This window comes from Tamandua tetradactyla, chromosome X (assembly GCF_023851605.1).
Source record: "Tamandua tetradactyla isolate mTamTet1 chromosome X, mTamTet1.pri, whole genome shotgun sequence".
NCBI classification, from domain to species: domain Eukaryota; kingdom Metazoa; phylum Chordata; class Mammalia; order Pilosa; family Myrmecophagidae; genus Tamandua; species Tamandua tetradactyla.
The window spans coordinates 102,063,193-102,083,672 of record NC_135353.1 but is presented as its reverse complement, the minus strand read 5'-3'; the positions used below and the strand labels follow the sequence as shown (position 1 = coordinate 102,083,672).

General features: G+C 44.0%; 1 protein-coding gene across 1 annotated transcript in view; it reads left to right on the top strand.

Moving 5' to 3' along the window:
• The window catches only part of EDA (ectodysplasin A), an 80,804-nt gene extending 60,375 nt beyond the window's left edge, over positions 1–20,429 (top strand). Inside the window, exons 3-7 of the mRNA XM_077146999.1 lie at positions 5,198–5,377; positions 6,790–6,824; positions 7,735–7,786; positions 14,298–14,428; positions 16,295–20,429. Coding sequence (XP_077003114.1) covers positions 5,198–5,377; positions 6,790–6,824; positions 7,735–7,786; positions 14,298–14,428; positions 16,295–16,546 — 650 coding nt within the window. The 3' untranslated portion in view covers positions 16,547–20,429. The remainder of the gene's footprint in view (positions 1–5,197; positions 5,378–6,789; positions 6,825–7,734; positions 7,787–14,297; positions 14,429–16,294) is intronic.
• The last annotated feature ends 51 nt before the right edge of the window (positions 20,430–20,480 follow it).

Here is a 20,480-nt window from a genome sequence, read left to right as displayed (position 1 = left end):
ATCCTTCCTTGTCTCTTATGACATCTTTGCATTTAAAGTCTATTTTATCTGATATTAATATAACTGCCCCTGCTTTCTTTTGGTATAGCTTGCATAAAACACCTTTTTCCATCCTTTCACTTTCAATCTATTTGTATCCTTGGGTCTAAGATGAGTCTCTTGTAAGCAGCATATAGTTGGATCATATTTTTTAATCCCTTCTACCAATCTGTATCTTTTAATTAGTGAATTTAATCCATTAACATTCAGAGTTATTACTGTAAAAGTAGTTCTTGAATCTATCATCTTATCTGTTAGTATTTATTTATCAGATCTATGTATTCTTTTCCTTCTATTTCTTAGAGTCTTTTAAGTTACCCTTCAATTCTGCACTCTCCTCCAGACCTCCCTTTCCTGTCTTTTTAATTTTTTTTCAGTCAATAAAACTCTCTTTAGTGTTTCTTATAGGGCAGGTCTTTTGTTGGCAAATTCTCTTAGCCTTTGTTTGTCAGTGAAGATTTTAATTTCTCACTCAGTTTTGAAGGACAGCTTAGCAGGATAAATAATTCTTGGCTGGAAATCATTCTCATTCAGAATCTTAAATATGTCATACCAATGCCTTCTTGTGTCCATGGTGGCTATTGAGGAGTCTGAGCTCCGTCTTATGTGGTTTCCCTTATAAGTAGTGAGTTTCTTTTCTCTTGCTGCTTTCATGACTTTCTGCTTCTCTTCAATATTTACATTTTTATCAGTATGTGTCTTAAAGTAGGCCTGTTTGCATTTGGCCTATTTGGTTTTTTTAATACTTCGATTTGCATATTTATGACTTTTATAAGAGTTAGGAAGTTTTCTCCCATTATCTCTTCAACTAACCTTCCTATCCCTATACTCTTCTCTCCTCCTTCTAAGACACCAATAATTCCTATATTTGTGTGCTTCATGTTATCTATCATTTCCCTGAAATCCAGCTCCATCTTTCCATCTTCCTTGCCATTTGTTCTTTTATGTGTTCAAGTGTAATTGTCCTATCTTCTAATTCACTTATTCTTTCTTCTGTCTTTTCAGGTCTGCTGTTGTGTGTTTCTAGTATACTTTTAATTTGGTCTACAGTATCTTTCATCTCTATGAGATCTGCCATTTTTCTATTTATTCTTTCAAATTCTTCCTTATGCTCTTCCAGTGTCTTTTTAATACCTTTTATGATGCTGTGAGTATCCTTGATTGGTTGTTCCAGATTCTGTGTTCCCTCTGGTAATTTAATTAACTTATTTAACTGGGCCATATCTGCAGGAGTCTTAACAAGCTTTATGAAATTCCATTGCACAGAGAACATCTAAATGTCTTAATAAGGTTATTGTGTAAGCTAATTTCCTTTATGCATCTATGGTTTTGTATTTAGAGTGCATTAAAAGTCCCCTTTTGAACTTCTTTTGTCAGTCCTTTCCCTCCCCTACCCCAAACCAAGTCCAAGATCTCATGTGGGGATTGCAATTCTCCTTAAAGCTCTATTGAGAGCTAGGCTGATAGGCAGTTTGTCAGACTACACTTTCCACTTCTTCCCAGCAGATGGCTCTCTTGAGCCACCTCTTCCCATCAGGCTTACCTGTCCCCAGCTACAGGTGCTGGCTAAATTAATTAGAAACCTGATGTAATTCCAGCCAGGACCCACTGCTTGCATGCCCAATGGTTCTGTTAGCCCCCAAACTCTCATCTTGGGCTGTGGGACTGGGTATTTCAACTTCCCCTGCCCATGGCTGATCTGGAATTATCTGGCATGTGGTGAGGGCACACAGATCAGCCACTTCTTTGGCCTCACTTCTCTGCATATGCCTGATGTCTCTAGGCTCTGTGGGTGGAATAAGCAATATCTAGACCCAAAATAATTTCCTCTCCTTGGCCAGTTTCAGACCTGGAGCTCTCTGCATTTCTCCCTCCTCCCTGGGGAAAGGCCCCACAGTCTCTAGAAATAAACCAGGTGCCTGCAGCAACCTGTCTCAGAGGTGGGGAGCAGATACTGTACTCTGGCTAATTGGTCTTTGTATGCAAGTCTGTTAGTTTTCAAATTCCCCCTCCCCCCGCCTCCCCTCCAACTCCCAACTTGTGTAGCCATAAGAGAAAATCTCCTTAGCCAGCTACTGGAGTAGGCTGGAATGTGGCAGAGCTCATTTACCCTTTTCTTTCTATTCTAATATCTCTGTTTTTTCATTCAGGGTCTCCCTAGGTAGAGGTGAAGAGCCCCTCTCATCACTCAGACCCTGGAACTGCTATCCCAGTCATTTTTCAGTCCTTTCTCTTGTGCCAGGGTGAACTCAGCCTCTCCTATTCCACCATCTTGCCAGAAATCCCATTGTCTGTATTTTAGAACTTCACCTACTGTATGAGACCAAAGGAAGAAAGGTTTATTTTGTCCAAAACCTAAATTTTCTGTAACACACAATCTAAAGCAACCTGCCTGGATGGCTCATTTAAACAACCCAAACACATGGAGCCCAGAATAGGAATGAGGGCTTGTAATTCTGTATATCTTAAGGCAATACCCAGATATATCCCAGAGTATGTTGGCCAGTTAATTAAAAAGTATTGGCAAAGTTCCTTGAGGGTCTGGAGAAAAAATAGGGAAATATTAAGCTTTACCACTGGGGAAACCCCTGATACTGTCTAAAATATTAGGGACTCCCAAGTCAATAGGCCAAGCCCTTGATCTTGAGGCTTGCTCTTGTGAAGCTTATTTATGTAACGGAGAACCTAAGCCTACCTATAGTTATGCCTAAGAGTTACTTCCAGAGGACCTCTTTTATAGCTCAGAAGTGGCCTCTCTCTCTCTAAGCCCAACTCTGCAAGCAAAATTATTACCCTACCCCCATGTGAAATTTGACTTCAGGGATGTTAACTCTCCCTGGCAACATGGGACATAACCTGCAGGGATGATGTCCTGGCATTGTGGGATCGACAATGCCATCCTTACCAAAAGAGGGAAAAGAAATGTAACAAAATAAGCTATCAGTGGCTAAGAGAGTTCAAATAGAGTTGAGAGGCTATTCTGGAGGCTATTCTTATGCAAGCTTTAGCTAGATGTTGCTAATTACCACAGTTTGCCAAACCCCAACTAAAACCATTCCTGTTAACCCTAAAGAATACCTAGGGCTCTATCTCAGATTCTACAAAATTTCACATACTAAGAATCCTTTCCAGAAACCTATAACCTCCTTATGGCTTCCTAGGCCAGATAAGTCCTGAAACCCAGGGCAGGAGGGCAGCCTCTCCAAGAATATCAACTAGTTCCATCCCCCTATCCCATATTACCGACTTTTTCAAGTTGGAAAGAGTAGAGCTAAAATACTTCTAAAGATTGGGAGAAGGAGGAAAGGAGAAGGAGCTATAACAGAGAAGATAGGACTTAAATGAGTATGACTGCTGAATCATTATATTGATATTCCTCTTAGTCTCCAATGTCTTGGAGCAGTTAGAAGGAAAATACTAAAATTGTGGGTTATAGTTATAACCCATACCAAATTCTTAAATATGTTTTATAACTACTTTTTACAATGCACTTTGAAATTTATTGCTTTTTTCTATATATGTTATATTTAATAACAAAAAAAAGTTTTTTAAAAAAGTAGAGCAATCTGGAGAAGGAATGCAATCCTCTAAATTCATCCTCTTGGTCCAGGGGTCATTTTGTACATGTTCCTCTGAGGGCCCAACTTTCTGTAAGTATGCAAGTATGGAAAGCACATTTGCCTCAACCTGGTTGCTGATAAGCAGAGAGGACCAGCTGCAGTACTAAACTTTTCCCCAAATGCCTTCTAACATTTTCATAAGTGAACATTCTGTTTACACTGCCACCATTATTCTCTTTGACTGGAGAAGTTTCTGGCTGTAATTCTTCCAAAATTACATTAGCAATCCCTAGAAACTCACATTCTTGAAGCTAAAGTTCATACTACCCACAGAGCACCATCTAGCTTGGAAATTACTCTTAGGTCTGGAAATGCTGGGATATGGGACAGCCTAATATGCACTATCCTAGATGTCTACCGCATTCAGAGATAAAAGGGGAAAGTGGACCTGGCTCCTGGAGGGAAATCAGTCCTTTTTAAAGCACGTTAGAGTTAGACTTTGAAAGAAATTTAGATCATCAAGGCCAAGCTCCTCATTTTACAGATGGAGAAACTAAAGCTCAGGGAGAGGAAGGGATTTGCCCAAAGTGTGTCCATGGCAGAGCTCGGGCTTCCATCTTTATCTCTTGACTGGATTCCCTGTTCTTTCCACTATCACTAGCTGGAATTGAAATGTAGGCACAGAATAAGCCTGATATGGAAGCTCCCCAAATCTGAAGGGAGGTGGTTTTCCTCTTTAACATCTTGAAACTGGCCAGATCTAGAAACTGGGCAGATTCTTTCATTTGCTAAGTAAAGGGAGAACACTAAAGTTCATGTTTCTAGGTCTGTAAGACTACAGGGACTTTTCCTGGGAGACATGTGCTCTAGATCTGAATTCCTTATTCTCTGTGGATGGGGTCCTGAAATGATCTCTCTCTCTCTGAATGCCTCTCCTCTCCCAAAGGCCTTCTCACTCCTCATTCCCGACCAGCACTGCCCCCATCCCAGCCCCCACTTCCTGTACATTCTGACACAATAGGAAACCTTCCTGGATGTAGCTGACAGCAGGGGGAGTGCACAGCAGAGCTTGCAGGAATATTGTTCCTAAGGTCAGTCTGCCCTCCTAACTTCTTGTTATCCACATCAAGTCCCCCAAACTGGGCAGTAAACATGAAAGCCACAGTCTTCAACCATAGCCGAATTCTAAAAAGCACATAGGCCCATAGGTCTAGTCACTTGGTAGTTATCCTTTGGACTCAGCTGAAATGTAACCTTTTTGAAGCTTTCCCTGACCTCTTAAGTGGTTTGGCTGTACCGCTAATATAGTATTCCTATACTGTGACTGTGTCTATTTCTCCATTAGAGTGTGGACTCTTTAGAGCTATTTATTTCTATATCCTCAAGCCTAGTTCAGAAAATTCTTATCAAATAAAATTGGATAAGGGAGACTGTGAGTGTGTGTGTATGTGTTTGTGTGTGTGTGTGTATCACATGTGATAAAAGTATCTAGCTCTTTAACAACAGGTACCCCCAGAAGGTAGACTTTGCATCACTAGGAATCTGTGCACTCCTGACAGTAAATAACTATAAATGTAACATTGAATCTTGTTTTTTAGGAAAGAAGGCAGGGCCTCCTGGGCCCAATGGACCTCCAGGACCTCCAGGACCTCCAGGACCCCAGGGGCCCCCAGGGATTCCAGGAATTCCTGGAATTCCAGGAACAACTGTTATGGGACCACCTGGCCCTCCAGGTCCTCCCGGGCCTCAAGGACCCCCTGGCCTCCAGGGACCTTCTGGTGAGTTCCTTTGTCCCCCTAACCCCCTAGGCTCCTTATCATGAGAGAGGTTTCAAATGGAGGTAATTGGGTTTGTCTGCAATAAGAAATGCAGTTTTCCTAGCCCATTGAACAGCTAGAATGGACTGGCCTGCTCTAACTTATTGTTTGTACCAGCCTGTCAAAGACAAGTCACCTGTCCTTACCATATCTCAACCCTTGCATCACAAGTCTTCCCTAACTCTAAGCATCCCTATAATGAACCAGTGCTTACCAGTAAATTCATATGTGCCAAATTCAGAGGCCTGGAGGGTTAACTACAGTTCCTCTGGGGGAGGAATTTGGTCTGCTCTGATTCCCAGCATCTATCTCCACGTGCTAATGTTTGCATGGAATTTGACTATGAGGAGGAATGTTGAGGACTGGACGAAGTGACAGTTTCATCCCATTAACTCTGAAGGACCTCTTCCATAAAGGTAGACAAGTAGTCACTCATAGTCAATGAGTTGGAAGCTTGAGTCCCTCAGGCTGTGGCACCAAGACTGTGCTATCAAGGAACCAAGTGCTTCTTGCACTAAATCTTCATCCCCACCACACTGCCCATTTGAATGCCACCTAAAATCCCTCTGCATCTTTCCCCTTGGGCCCAGAAGGACACCCAAAGGTATGAATGCAGATCCAAAACTGCCAAATTGGCATTGATAACAGTCAAACTGCCTGGACTTCTGACAATTGTTATTTCTTACCCCTGCTCCCCTCCTGTTTCTTGGGGCTTTACAGAAATGAACTGGTTATGGCTGATTTCTCCAAGTCCAAGAAATGTGCAGCAGGACTCAGCTTCTTTGACCCTGTAGTTCAAACAGAGCTAATAATGCTTCATCATGGCTGTTGGCACAAGAGATAGCTAAGGATTGTTTTCATCCAATCATTAGGCAAATATTAATCAAGTGCTTTCTGTGTTCAGGAAATATATTGATGAGTGGTTCCTGTCCTCCTGGAGTTCATGTCCTAGAGAAAGAGAGAGACAATTAAAGAAACAAGATAATTACATACAGTAATATGCTCCGTGAAGAAAAAAAAAAGATGGGGGGGCAAAAGACCAGAGCAGGTTATAGAGAAGCACAAACGCTCATGGTGACAGGAGTGCCCTCTCATCTCTGCCCACAAGTGTTCAGTGGGGCTTGTCTTGGGCCAGCATTGGCAAGAGGTCAGCTTCCCAGCTGGATGCTGGGTCCAGTGAAGGAAGGGGTGTCCTCTCCCATCCCAGGGCCCTTCATTTACTCTCTGATTCTCCCTCCAACTCTGAACCTTGAAGAATAAAACACAGACATGACTGAGTGCAGGGAGCAAGGCTCCCTGCCACTGACTACTTAGGTGAGAAGAAAAGAAAGTAGAAACAGCATGCCCTCTGACTGGCCTGTTCTATTTTGCAGGTGCTACTGATAAAGCTGGAACTCGAGAAAATCAGGTTGGCTGGGGATTGCTGTCTCCCTGGGGAGGAGGGAAATCCATAGGCTAGAGCCACCTTTGACTTTGATCCCTATTAAATTTGCCAAGACTTTATTTTATAAGGACACCCTAGAGTTTCTGAGGCTTTTTAACTCATAGTCCCATCCTGTTTGTATGAATAGGAAAGCTTTGCCCCAAAGCCTGCCTTCAGCTAAGGGAACTGACTCTTGCCAGGTCACAGAGGGTCACCATATCCAAGATCAGTAAGCAATTGAAATGAACTGCCAGTCATACCTATTCACTAGGACCTCAAACTCCCCAGCCACTTCAGACACTTTGTCGGCACTCAGACCACCTGGGATCAGGAGCTTAGAAGCTTAAGAGTATGTCCTTGAAAAACAGCCAACTAGGTCCAGGCCATAGCCAGACTGGGCTTCTGGCCTAATGGCTTGTAGACCCCCTCCCTAATCTCTGGGCTTCCTAATCACTCTCTATTGGCAAGATTCTGCGGCCTTGCCTGGTCTCATCTCAGCTGCCTTCACTACAGCTGTTAGTGATAAATCTACACAGCTGAACAGCACTTGATGGTTTTTTGCAGGGCAATTTTATAACCATCACCTCATTTGCTCTTCAGGCATCCCTGTGAGGGAGGCCAGGCAGATTCTCATAATCCCCATTTTACAGGTAGGGAAATAAGACTTGGAGGCATTATATTTGACTAAGGTCACATAGTGAGGAGGTGGCAGAGCTACAACATCACACTACCCTCTAATAAAAATGTGGTCAGTAGCATCCCAAGACAAGGGGGGAGGGAGCAGAATCGTGATGCAAAAGGAGATTAGAAACTATAGGTAGTAACATGGGCACTGGTAGCTGAGCAAGCAGCCATTACTCACAGTGACCACTCTCTATCCTTCTCATCCTCCCAGCCAGCTGTGGTGCATCTACAGGGCCAAGGGTCAGCAATTCAAGTCAAGAATGGTAAGAGTCAAAGTGGGCTCTCTCCCAAAAAGGAGCTCCTTCCCTTCCTCACCCCCAGCCTCCAAATTATTACCAGGCCAGCAAAGTACCCTTGGCCAAGGACCATTCTCTACACCATCCCGCCCTCTGGTGGCTGTCCTGACTAATTGCTTGCACCAAGGCTGGTTGCTACACCCAAATTGCCTTTAGAATCATTGATGATGAAACTGAAAGGGACATAAGACATCTAACCCAGGGATTCTTGGGGGATGGAGGTTATATCAGAGTCACCCTGTGTATAAGTGTAGTTTGACAAGCATTTTCGCAGTACAGATTAGCGAAGGTGAAACTACATAAAACTAAATTCTGCTTGTGATGGGTCCACACAGTAAATGGATGGAAGGGGTGTTGCTCTCTAGGGTGGGGAGCATATTAGAATCTCCAGGGGGCATGAGATATTAGTGTCCATCAAAAGAGGGAACATATTAATAAGGCTGAGAAAGTGACTTAATGTAATCCCTCCCTTTAAAAGATGAGGCAGCAGAGTCCCAGAGAGATTGGATAATACTAAAATAAATCATACTGCCTTATATTCATATGGTACTTGAGAGTTTTCAACATACCTTCTTTGTCTTTTATTTCCCTGGATCCTCACGACAACCCTATGGGGTAGGTATTAGCTCCTTTTTACAGAGACAGAAACTGAAACTCAGAAAGTTTCATTAACTTGTCCAAGATTTCATAGTTTAAGTATAGGAACTGGGATCCAAAACAACATCAATCAGCTCTTTCCACTTCACACTCCTGCTTCAGTTGATGTGTATGTACACTCCACTAAATGGCTAGGTTCATTTTCTTCCCCCAAAAGACATGAACATTCATGAAAGAACAAACCTATAAAATAATGTCCAGTCCCCAGAGTAAACAAAGCCTAAAATTCATGAACCCCTGGGAGCCTTGGAAAGCAGCAAGCTAGCCAAGATGCCAGATGTTTACAGAGCTTGGAGTTAAAAGGAGGGGCTGTAAGTTTGTAAGCAGTAAATGAAGGTTAGAGGACAACCTCTGAGAGCCCATTTGGTTGAGAACTGGCTGTTCTGAGATTCCTTAATGATTGGGCTTAGCTACTCCCCTGACAGCCACCTGGATGCCTGATAATAGCTTCACAAATGTAAAAAGGAACAGAATGGCACCAAAACCAAGCAGTCCTGCTGGAATCAGGTGCCATGGGCCCCAAGGCACTGGGTGGGCTGTGATCATCATCTGTACAGGGAAGACTGAGACAGTTCAGGAAATAGATTTGTTTGGGTATTTAGAGGGGTGACCTCAAGTTTTATTCTGTGGCAGCAGTTGCTGATTTTGCTACCACTCCCACGTGACGAGATTGTTTCACACTCCTCTGAGACAATCTCCAGTACTAGTCTGTACTGAACTTTGGTTCTACCAGAAGCACAGGTGAAGGAGACATGAGTGTGAAGATGTCACACAGAGCATCTGTAGAAAAGATCTGACTCTACTTACCACCTCTAGGACAGAGGCCACCTTTTCCCAAGGCCTCTTTCCTCACACCTCAGAAAGATGGCTTCCTGAGACAGGCCCAAGATGGATGATCAAAATTTAATTTCTTGGGTGAAGAAACATACTTTCTTGGGTGATAGTTTAGAAGGGAAAAGGCCCCATGGGCTTGGACTCTTTCCTCTCATGGTGGGAAAGAACATCCCTCTTTCTGCAGAATGGAAAGGGAAGCTTTTGCTCCTCCTCACACCTGCTGGCTCCCCAAGACAGCCAAGGCAGATGACTGCCCCTCCACCTTTGACTGGAGTGGGGATAAGAGACAGATGCTTTGACAAGGGTGGAGCAGCTCCCAGACACCCTCTTCTATCCCCCTGGATGATTCTAGTACAGCTTTGCTCTCATGAAGATCTCCCTCACCTATGGGGCTGGTGGTCAATAGCTCTGGCAGCCATGGAGTCTGAATCACCCCTGCTTCCTAAGATTCTCCAGATAGATAGTTCATTGTGCTCAATAGTTTCCCAAGGATCCAGGGAGGGAGGCTTTCCAGAAAGGAGTGGGGATAGAGGAGCCATGAAAAGAAATATCTTGAGGGGAAAGGAGGAACCCCATGAACCTATGAGACAGGAAAGGGATTCAGGATCTAAAACTGTGAAAGTAAAATTGAATAATAAGACCTAGCCTGCCACTCAGTGTCTGAATTTTGCCTATGCTGGCCCCAGAACAACAAAGACAGAGCAGTGTGCCGACTCTTCTCTCACCACTCCCCTGCCCCAAATTCCAACTAGCTGGTGTTGATGACTCTTGCCAGTGAAGGGGTTGGGAAAGGATGGAAGAAGACAGACAGGCAGACTCTAGGGAGCCTGATGTAGGCTTGGCAGCCATCTTATAAACAGAATACCTTCCCTGCTTGCAAATGCAGTTCTTTGTTTTTTTCTTTTTTATTAAAGAATTATGGGTTTATAGAAAAAATCACGCATAAAATAGAGTTCCTGTACACTATCCTATTATTAGTGCATTAATGTGTTACATTTATTACCACTGTTGAAAGAACATTTTCTAATTATACTATTAACTATAGTTCTACAGACCTATGAATTTTTTTTAAAAATTTTTCTAGTAACATATATAACCACTGCAAATATATAATTCAGTGGAATTAGTTACATTCACAATGTTGTGTTACCATCACCACCATCTAAATAGAAACCCTATACAATTTAAGCCTTAACTCCTTGTTCCCTACCCACACACCACCCCTGGTAACCTATATTCTAGTTATTGGCTCAATGAATTTGCTTATTCAAATTATTTCATATCAGTGACAGCTTACATTATCTGTCCCATTGTGTCTGGCTTATTTCACTCAACTTGACATCTTCAGAGTTCATCCATGTTGTTGTATATATCAGAACCTCATTCCTCTCTACGCCTGAATAATATTCCGTTGTGTGTATTTACCACATTTTATTTATTCATTCGTCATTTGATGGACAGTTGGGTTGCTTCCAACTTTTGGCAATTGTGAATGATGTGGCAATGAACATTGATATACAAATATCTGTCCAAGTCCCTGCTTTCAGTTCTTTTGGCTAGAACTGGGATGGCTGGATGAAATGGTAGTACTTTTTTTAACTTTTTGAGATAACACCAAACTGTTTTCTATAGTAGCCACACCATTTTACACTCCCACCAACCAGTGCATACAGCTTTGAGAACCAGTGATCTCTGTAATAGGACATCACAAGAGCTAACTTGCATTGAGTACTTATTTTATCAGGCACAGTTTTATATGATTTACACACTCATTTAATTCTCACAGTGATCTATGACAGGGACTATTATCCCCTATACAGATGAGAAAACTCAAGTACAGAGATATTAAGTTGGATGTACAATGCTACATTGCTGGCAAATTGCAGAGGCAGGATTTGAATCTAGATTTTACACTTTTAACCACCTTGATATACTGTTCCCTGTGCAGTAGAGATGATACCTCATTTTTTTTTCTTTTTTAAAATAGTTTATTGAGATAAATTCACACACATACAGTTCATCCAAAGTATTCAATCAGTGGCTTACAATATCACTACATAGTTGTGTATACATCAGCATGATCATTTTTAGAACATTTGCATCACTCCAGAAAAAGAATAAAAAGAAAAAATTCATACTCCCATATCCCTTAACCCTCCCTCTCATTGACCACTAGTATTTCAATCTACCCAATTTTTTACCCCTTATCCCCCCCATTATTTATTTATTATTATCCCTATTTTTTTTTACTCATATCCTGGATAAAAGGAGCATCAGGCACAAGGTTTTCAAAATCACACAGTCACATGTAAAAGCTATATAGTTATGCAGTCTTCAAGAATCAAGGCTACTAGAACACAGCTCAACAGTTTCAGGTACTTCCCTCCACCCACTCCAATGCACCATAAACTAAAAAGGGATATCTACATAATACATAAGAATAACTGCCAGGATAACCTCTTGACTCTGTTTGAGATCTCTCAGCCACTGACACTTTATTTTGTCTCACTTCGTCTCCCCCCTTTTGTTCAAGAAGGCTTTCTTGATCCCAAGGTGCCGGGTCCTGACTCATCCCAGGAGTTCTGTCCCATGTTGCCAGGGAGATTTACACCCCTGGGAGTCATGTCCCACATAGAAGCGAGGGCAGTGAGTTCACCTGCCAAGTTAGTGTAGCACGAAAACCAGGAACGAGCCACAGGCCTCCAGGAACGTTCAGCAAAGTTAGAACAGGCTGAGACTAAGGATCCTTAGTTTCAGGAAGCAGGTTTTATTTGCTATGGCCATAGGGCTCAGCGAGTAGCCTCTGAAAGTCTGAGCCCCGAACAAAAGGCAACTTTAGCTTTTATAGACTGTTTGACATGTTAAAGACAAGGGAAACAATTGGCTGATTTAAGTTGAGAATGGCCCAAAGCTGAACCATTAAGGGAGGGGTCCCCACCCCAGAATGTCTTATCTTGCCTACTTTCAGCTTCACCAGTTCCTGAAGGCTAGGGGAGGGGGTTTCTATCCCAGGAATGTGTCTTATCTCGCTTGCCTGCAGTTTTACCCATTCCTGAAGGTCAGGAGAGGGGGGTTGGGGATTTTCCACAGAGAGCACAGCTGAACTAGAAAGAGGGGAAGGCCTGCCTCCTACATTGGCAGGTGAGAGAGGCCACATGTGAGCAACAAAAGAGGTTCTCTGGGGTGATTCTTAGGCATAATTATAAGTAGGCTTAGCTTCCCCTTTGCAGGAATAAGTTTCATAGAGGCAAACCCTAAGAAAGAGGGCTCAACCTATTGAATTGGTTGTCCCCACTGCTTGTGAGAATATCAGGAATTCCCCAGGTGGGGAAGGTTAATATTTCCTCCTTTCTCCTCAGTCCCCCAAGGGGACTTTGCAAATACTTTTTTATTCTCTACCAAAATTATACTGAGATATATCGGAGCATCACACTATCTTGTACAAACCAACAAGATTTCATGCCCTATTCAAGATTTCATGTAGTTATGATGTTCAAATAAATTGACCATACAAGTTAAATTAGATAATACACTACCTAAAATATAAATTTTACATCAAAAATATCTTGCCCTTTGGTCTCACACAGAAGTTGAAGTTTTAAAATATGGACCAGATCAACTTCATTCATATCTCTAGTCAAAGTCTGATCCCTTTCTCAACTTCTTAAGCAGTTGCTGTATGGGGTAATGCTGACTTTCATAGCCTCAGTGCTCTAACTCTGAGTCTCAGGCGTCACAAAAATACCTGAAGTTTCAGGGAATGACCAGGTTAACACAAATAGCCCAGTATCTCAGAATTTAGAAATAAACAGTTACTCCTCCTGAATAGATGTGACTGCTATAAGACCTTACAATCCAGGACTTTTACAGTATGCCCCAACCTGATAGCTCCTGCTCTCAACTTCAATTCTCCAAGTTTTTATATTATAGTTAGTCCATATGAGTGAGGGGTAATAATATTTATCTTTTTCTTTCTGACATTTCATTCAACATACTGCCCTGAAGGTTCATTCACCCAGTTGCATGCCTCACAAAGTCCTTCCTTCTTGCAGCTGTTCAGTAGTCCATTGTATGTATACACTGTAGTTCCCCCTCACATTCCTCAGTGTACCCTTAGGCTACCTCCATCCATTGGGAATTGCTGGAACACTGCCACTAGAAACACCAGTGTGCAAATGTCCATTCGTGTCCCCACTCTCAGTTCTTCCAGGTATATACTGAGCAACAGGGTTGCAAGATCATATGGTAACCCCACCCCTAGCCTCCTGTGGAACCACCACACTGCCCTCCAACGGGGTGCAACTCTGTTTCCCTACTGACAGTGAATAAGTACATCTCTTTCTGCAGATTTTCTCTAGCACTTGTTTTTCTCTGTTCATTTTTAAACAGTTTTTTTTCACACATCATACAATCCAACCTAAGTAAATAGCCATGCGTTACCACATAATCTATATGAAGACATTTCCTTTTCTTCCGCAAAGAATCTATACACCAGGTGGGCCACGGTGGCTCAGCAGGCAGAGTTCTCGCCTGCCATGCCTGAGGTCCCGCGTTCGATTTTCGGTGCTTGCCCATGTTAAAAAAAAAAAAAGACTCTATACCCCTACCCCATGCCCCCTGCCTGTTGATATTTAGTTTTGGCATAATACCTTTGTTACATTCAGTGGAAGCACATTACAATGTTACTATTGACTGTAGACCCTAGCTTGCATTGATTATATTTTTTCTTGTATACCATTCCTTTTCTAATACCTTTCAATGTTGATATTCTTTTGTTCTTCCTCATTCAAAAACGTTTTTATATTTATACATTTAATCACCACCATTGTCCACTCTAGACCCAAATATGATTCTTAAAGCTTACCCTTCTGGGCTGTCCCACTTGCTGTGGGATAGGGGTGGGGAGGTGTACTGTTTGCTATTTCTTACTTCTTTTGTCCTTATCATTCTGACATATACTGAGTGTCTGCCCTTCTCTCATACTGAGATCTTTCAGGTGGAGTGCTCAATGACTGGTCTCGCATCACTATGAACCCCAAAGTGTTTAAGCTACATCCCCGCAGCGGGGAGCTGGAGGTACTGGTGGACGGCACCTACTTCATCTATAGTCAGGTAGAAGTGAGTACGGTCTTAGGCCTAACTCTTCTTATATCCAGACTGCAGATTCAGTGCAGGCCACAGAGGGGCACTGTGGAGCCAGTCAAAACCAACCAATGGCTTACTTCTGGCTTTAGGGAGTCGAGGGTGGTGTGGGAGTGGGGTGGGGTGGGGTGGGGGTGGGAGACGCACTTGGAAGGAGTTGAATGGAGGAAAGGGAGGAGGGGTGCTTCAGGGTTTTTTCCCTAGCCAGATATCATTGAAAAAACTGAAATGAGCCCTTCCCACTGCTATCTCATTCCCTCCTGCAGGGCCCCAGGCCCATGGTGTATGACACCATATTTCTATTCTGAGCTGTTTGGTTCTACTGCTGAACTTGAACCTGGTCTCAGTATATTCTTTCAAAGTCAACTCCAGGACAGCTGGGAACCCTTCTCCCCTCCCTATGCTGCTAGCTTGGGCATTATAATGTATAGTGCTCCTGCAGACTTTTTCTCCACCTCAAAAAGATTTCTGACTATCTTTCCTTCCTCTTTCTCCCTTTTCTTCCTCCATTCCATTTTCTCTGTTGATCTTGCCTCCTTCCTGCTGTCATTCTCCCAGCTCTTTGCTCCCTCTGCCTTTGTCCCTTTCCTACCCCAGGCCCACGCTCCAGGTCTGCCAGTGCTCCTTCACTTCCACCCTCAGTTGTTTGTCCCCACTGGGGTGGCTCCTCAGAGATAGAGGTAAATAAGCCTTGAGGTCGGGGCTCCTGTGGGGTAGGCAGCAAACAGGTGGATAGCCAGAAGAACTGTGGGGCCAGCAGATGGGTCTCATAGGACAATGGCCAGAGAAGGTGGGTTCACAATCATTTGCTAAGCCCACCAAACATCTTGGCATAGCTTGGGTCCTGGCCCAAGAGATTACATGGCACTTCAATACACTGCTCCCTCATGAAGAGCTGGTGGAGGGAGCTTCCTTTCAGAAAGTGAATTAACTTGAGGAATAAAGGTTCAAACCCCAGGAGCAAATGTCTTATGGGCTAAGCTCTTTCTGGAGTGGGGAATCAAAGCTTGGGGTGACGTTTGATGGACAAGGGTAGTGAAGGATGGAAAAATTAATTTTCCGGGCAATCGAGAGTGGCCTCAGGCCTTGGACACCACGCTGGTTGGGAAAATCCCCATAGGATAGCACTTCGTTCTGGAAAAAAAAAAGTGAAGTTAGGGACCTGGGTTTTGCTCTTCCAGATTCTTTTTCTCATTTGTGGTGATTGCCCTCCATCTCCCTGGATCTGTTTCCTTGAATATCAAACAAGAGGGCCAAAAGACATTATGAAAATCTATGACAAAGTTCAGCTGCAGGCAGGTAGGGGTGGGTGGGTGAGGGGGCTCCAAGCTGAATGAGCTTCTTGTTAAGGAGCGGAAGAAATGACAAGTCATTATTGGGTACTCTCTGGGGAACCAGTGACTTTCTAAGTTTATACACAGAGACTCCTTGAACTAGAAAGTTAGTCTGAGTTCATTTATTTCTGTAGCACTAATTGAGCACCTAATATGTGCAGAGCATTGTGCTTCAGACCAGGGCTGAAGAATGTGGGGGGGTGGGGGGAAGCAAAAGGGCAAATAAGGCATGGTTCTTGCCTTTACAGAGCTGACCAAAGGTGTGCTGTTGTAGGAAAGGTATGCTCAGCCATCTAAGCCCCATGGAGTCTGGGGAAGGAGCAGTATGTAAGCATCTCGTCCTGCCCTTCCTGTTGGCCAACTAGCACACCTTCATGACACCTATCCTTCACACAGTGGTTACTGGGCAGCTAATCTGAGAAGGTCCTGTCTGTTCTCATCACAGGGGAGAGCCGCCCACCCTCTCTTTCCTCTCTTCCCCAATCCCTTCTTGTTGCCTCTCATCCAGGTGTACTACATCAACTTCACTGACTTTGCCAGCTACGAGGTGGTGGTGGATGAGAAACCCTTCCTGCAGTGCACTCGCAGCATTGAAACAGGCAAGACGAACTACAACACTTGCTACACCGCTGGTGTCTGCCTCCTCAAAGCCCGGCAGAAGATTGCAGTGAAGATGGTGCACGCCGACATCTCTATCAATATGAGCAAGCACACCACTTTCTTTGGAGCCATCAGGCTGGGCGAGGCCCCGGCATCCTAGATTCCCCCTGTTCTGCCCCCACCCATGCCCCTGCCCCAGGTTTGGGAGCCAAGACTCCCAGAGCCTTTAAGTGCTGCTGCGGAGTGAGGTATAATGGTGTTGCAGCCTCAGAGAGAAATGCCCCAGTACTATTTATTCCCTAGTGACTTCAGGATGACAAGGCCTGCTTGACTTTTCAGAATGACCTTGAGTTAACAGGACAGTTGATGGAGCCCCAGGGTTTGCATGAAGCAGAACTGCTTTCTTTGGCTCCACATGGACTGGCTTATTTCATGGCTTTTCAACCCCAAGGTCCCCATTGTCCGATTTATAGCTTTTTGCACTAAAATAGAGGGTTTGGGGCAGCAGGCAAGAGAAAGCCAAGGTGCACTCCTAGACTCTGGGGGTGAACATCTGACCCAAAGGGAGCTGCCGCCTCAGGAGCACACCAGTAGCAAACAGAAGCATGAGCAGCTCTGACTCCTATTTAGGGGGCAGGGGCCATGAGGGGAGTGTTGCATGAGGAGAAGGACTGGGAGGGAAAAGGCAGGTGCTTGTGGCAGAGACCAGGGGAGAAACCTGTCAAATGGTGCATCCTCATCAGTGGAAGCATCCTTGCTGCTCTGGGTTAGAGCCTGCAGGAAGGTCAGATAGCTTTTCCCACTCAGGCTGAAAGCCACATTTATGGGCAGCTTTCTGGGCTTTGGAGACAGGGGGTTTGGCCTTCCTCTGAATGACTACAGGGAACAGCCACAAACATGCCTGTATCAGAACCTGAATCCATACCTGGACCCATGTGCCTTTCACTTTGTTTACAGCTATGCTTCATGCTCAGAAAACTACCTAGGGCCCCTCCCATTTGTCTCCCTTCCCAGCGTGTCTAGAACTTTTGTCTTCTTTCCTCCACAGAGCCTACCTCTGTCTGAGACAGGTGCCCAACCTGGGACCTGTGCTTCTGTGAGTCTGGGATACTCTTTAGCTTGCCTGGGCACAAAGAGAGTGTCCCCTTTATTAAGCAATACAAATATTATTCATTTAGTCAGGTTGTATCTGGGGCAAATGGTTAGGTTGGATGACCTCCAGAAGTCCCTTTAAGTTCTAGTATTTGAGATGTAATAGGCAGCTGCCATGATAACCTAATAAAATTCCCAAACCCTAGACTGTCCCTGGGCATCAGCAAGGCAGAGCTTTTCTACCTGGCCTACAAAGGGCAAGACGTGGGGGATAGGACCAGATGTTCTTTGGTCAAGTTTGTTGCAACCCAAGCAGTCATTAGCTCAGGTCTTATCTGAGAGGACAGCAGTTAATGCCCTGCTGACCCAGTCTTTCTTATCTCTGGCTACAGAAAGCCACCACAGAGCATAGTCACCATAGATTCCAGGGTTGCTCACCTGGAATCCAGGCTCTGATGAAGCCAGCATCTATGCATTGGGCAGGGCTTTACCCCCTACTTCAGGTCCAAAGGCACCGTCTGCCCTACCCCAAGCTTCCCACCTGATCATATGGTGGAACCACTCAAGGACTTTGTTAATTGGGTCCTTTAGGCTATTAGGCCAAGCATGGCTTCTGGGTGCTATGTGCAGTCCAAAGCAGGGGGCACCAACCTTAAATATTCTGCTGCTCTTGCTCTGAAACATATTTCCTTTTGAGGAGGTAGTGGATAAGTTCCTTCAGGCAGCTGAAATCCTACAAGAATTGCCAGTACTTATTTCTCAGCTATGCCTTCCCTTTCTAAGCAGCCACATTGCTCGGCCCTTCAAGGGTAAGGGCAAGAGGAGTTTGGGGTATGCCTCCATTCGCTGGTTGCTAATGACAGCCTTACAACCCAAGGTGAGGCAACCTACAGACATGTGTCTGGCCCCAACTCCTAGAAAGAACCTTGGGCAGTTCCTCAGTTGTATCAGGAACTGATGAGAGCCTCTTCTTAAAATTTATAAAGTACTTTATCTTTTATTATATCATTTGAAGAAAGGAGGGCAGATAATATCCCGAATCCCATTGTTTAGATGAGGCTCAGAGGAATTAAGTGATTTAACCAAGATCTCACCCAGTTTAAGTCAAGACCTGGATCTTTGACCAGGTCTGACTCCAAAATTAGTACTATTCCAAAACACCACAGCATTATACTGAATTTGGGGTCTTTAGAGAACGAGTGAAAGTAGTAATGTAGAACCCAAATCCCTTAGGATCCTATGGAGAAACCCAGAGATACCCGTTTTTATTTTATCTTTGATGGTCATGACTTTGCTCTTGGCTACCAGTGGGCTCTATGGCAAAAAAAAAAAAAAAAAAAGACTTTCTTTGGGAAACAGTCATCATACTTAGAGCCCTTGCATTCAGAAGGAACTTCCTGACCTGACTTCAAAGTAGAGGTTTCCAGTACCCACAAAAGAGATGCCCCACATGTTCTTTCATCCATCCAGTGAACAAACCAACCCTTATGTATGGAGCCCCTACTGTGGCTAAGTTCCTCCTTTTGTTACCCTACAATAGGTTACAAGACCTGATCTACTTCACTAAGCTACTATATGAATCCTTATCTCTTTCCACCATACCACAGAGATGTTTGTACTAGTGGCACCTCAGGGATAGAGGAAAGACCCGAGAGGGCCAGTTCTAAAGCCAAAAGAATGAGAGAAGGGAGAAGGAAAGGCCTTCCTAATTGTGCCCATAAAGTACATTCTGACACCCCATTCTATTCTCCAGAAGTGGTGGGGAATATAGGGGAAATAGGAGACTCACCCAACCCTTTATTCATTCTGAACTCACCAAAGGAATCCTAGAGAAAAGGGGGTGATGATGAAAGCAGTAGGTAGCAGGACCTTGTTGCTGTGAAGATATTGGCAAAGTGATGAAGCAGTGATGAAAAGAATGTGGAAATTGATTTACAGTTTGGGATTATACCAACGTGAGTTTACCAGGGGACCAAGGCTAGCATGGAGAACAGGACGATGACATTTGTGGGCAAACAAATGATAGCGGTTTCCAGGAAAATTGCATGACAGAGGCTTTTGCCAGCTTCTGGACTTCAACTGCTAGATAGTGGGGTCTGCTCAGCTACTGGATCCCTGGAAAATGCAATATTTGCCTCATTTATCCCTTTTCATCCATCCTAAGCCAAATTTATTTTCCTGAGCAGGAAAGGGCTAGGAATCCTGAAGATGGATAGATTTTGATCCACCGGTGAGTATGTGTGTTTTATGTAACTTCTGGTGGATACACATAGATTCAGAGAAATGCAAAGCTAGAATGGCCCTTAGAGAGAATCTATCCCAACTTACTATGTTACTCATGTGGAAGCTGAGGCCCAGAGAAGGAAATTGACCTGCCCAAGATGGATAACATGCTGAGACTAGAGCCCCTACTCCTGACTCAGCAGAATGAGGGTTAGGACAGTCCCTGCTCGAAACAGGCCCTCTTCTTTATGCTACTCACAAATTCAAGGCTGGAAGGGCTTGGCCTCCTTCAGGAGCCTGGCCAGGCAGGTGAGAGAGCAACTGCAGCCTTCATCAGAATTCTTCCTGAAAGCTTTTGGTTGGCCCAGCACCAGGAAGTCCTCAGACCACCATGGTGCCGCCTCAGGTACCATTCCTGCCTAGAAGCTTGCCTAAGCCACCTGAACACAAAATAAAAAGGAACCAGAAATTTCCTTTAACTCCATTTCACAGCTCTCTCCAGGAGGGGTTAGGGTGTGCCATTCCTTGATTTAAGAAGCTTCCAGCTGGGATGGGGAGTAGGCTTTGTTGTAAGAGTGGCCTGGAGCAGGCCCAATGCTGCTTTGGGGGTCAGCATCCAGTGTGAAATACTGTGTATATAAGCTATACATAATGTATATAAACTGGGATGTAAGTTTGTGTAAATTAATGGTTTGTTCTTTGCAAATAAAGCTTTTTTTTTCCCCTTTCTCGAAACCACTTTGAGCAGTTCCGATATATTACGTGCTTCTTTGCAAGTG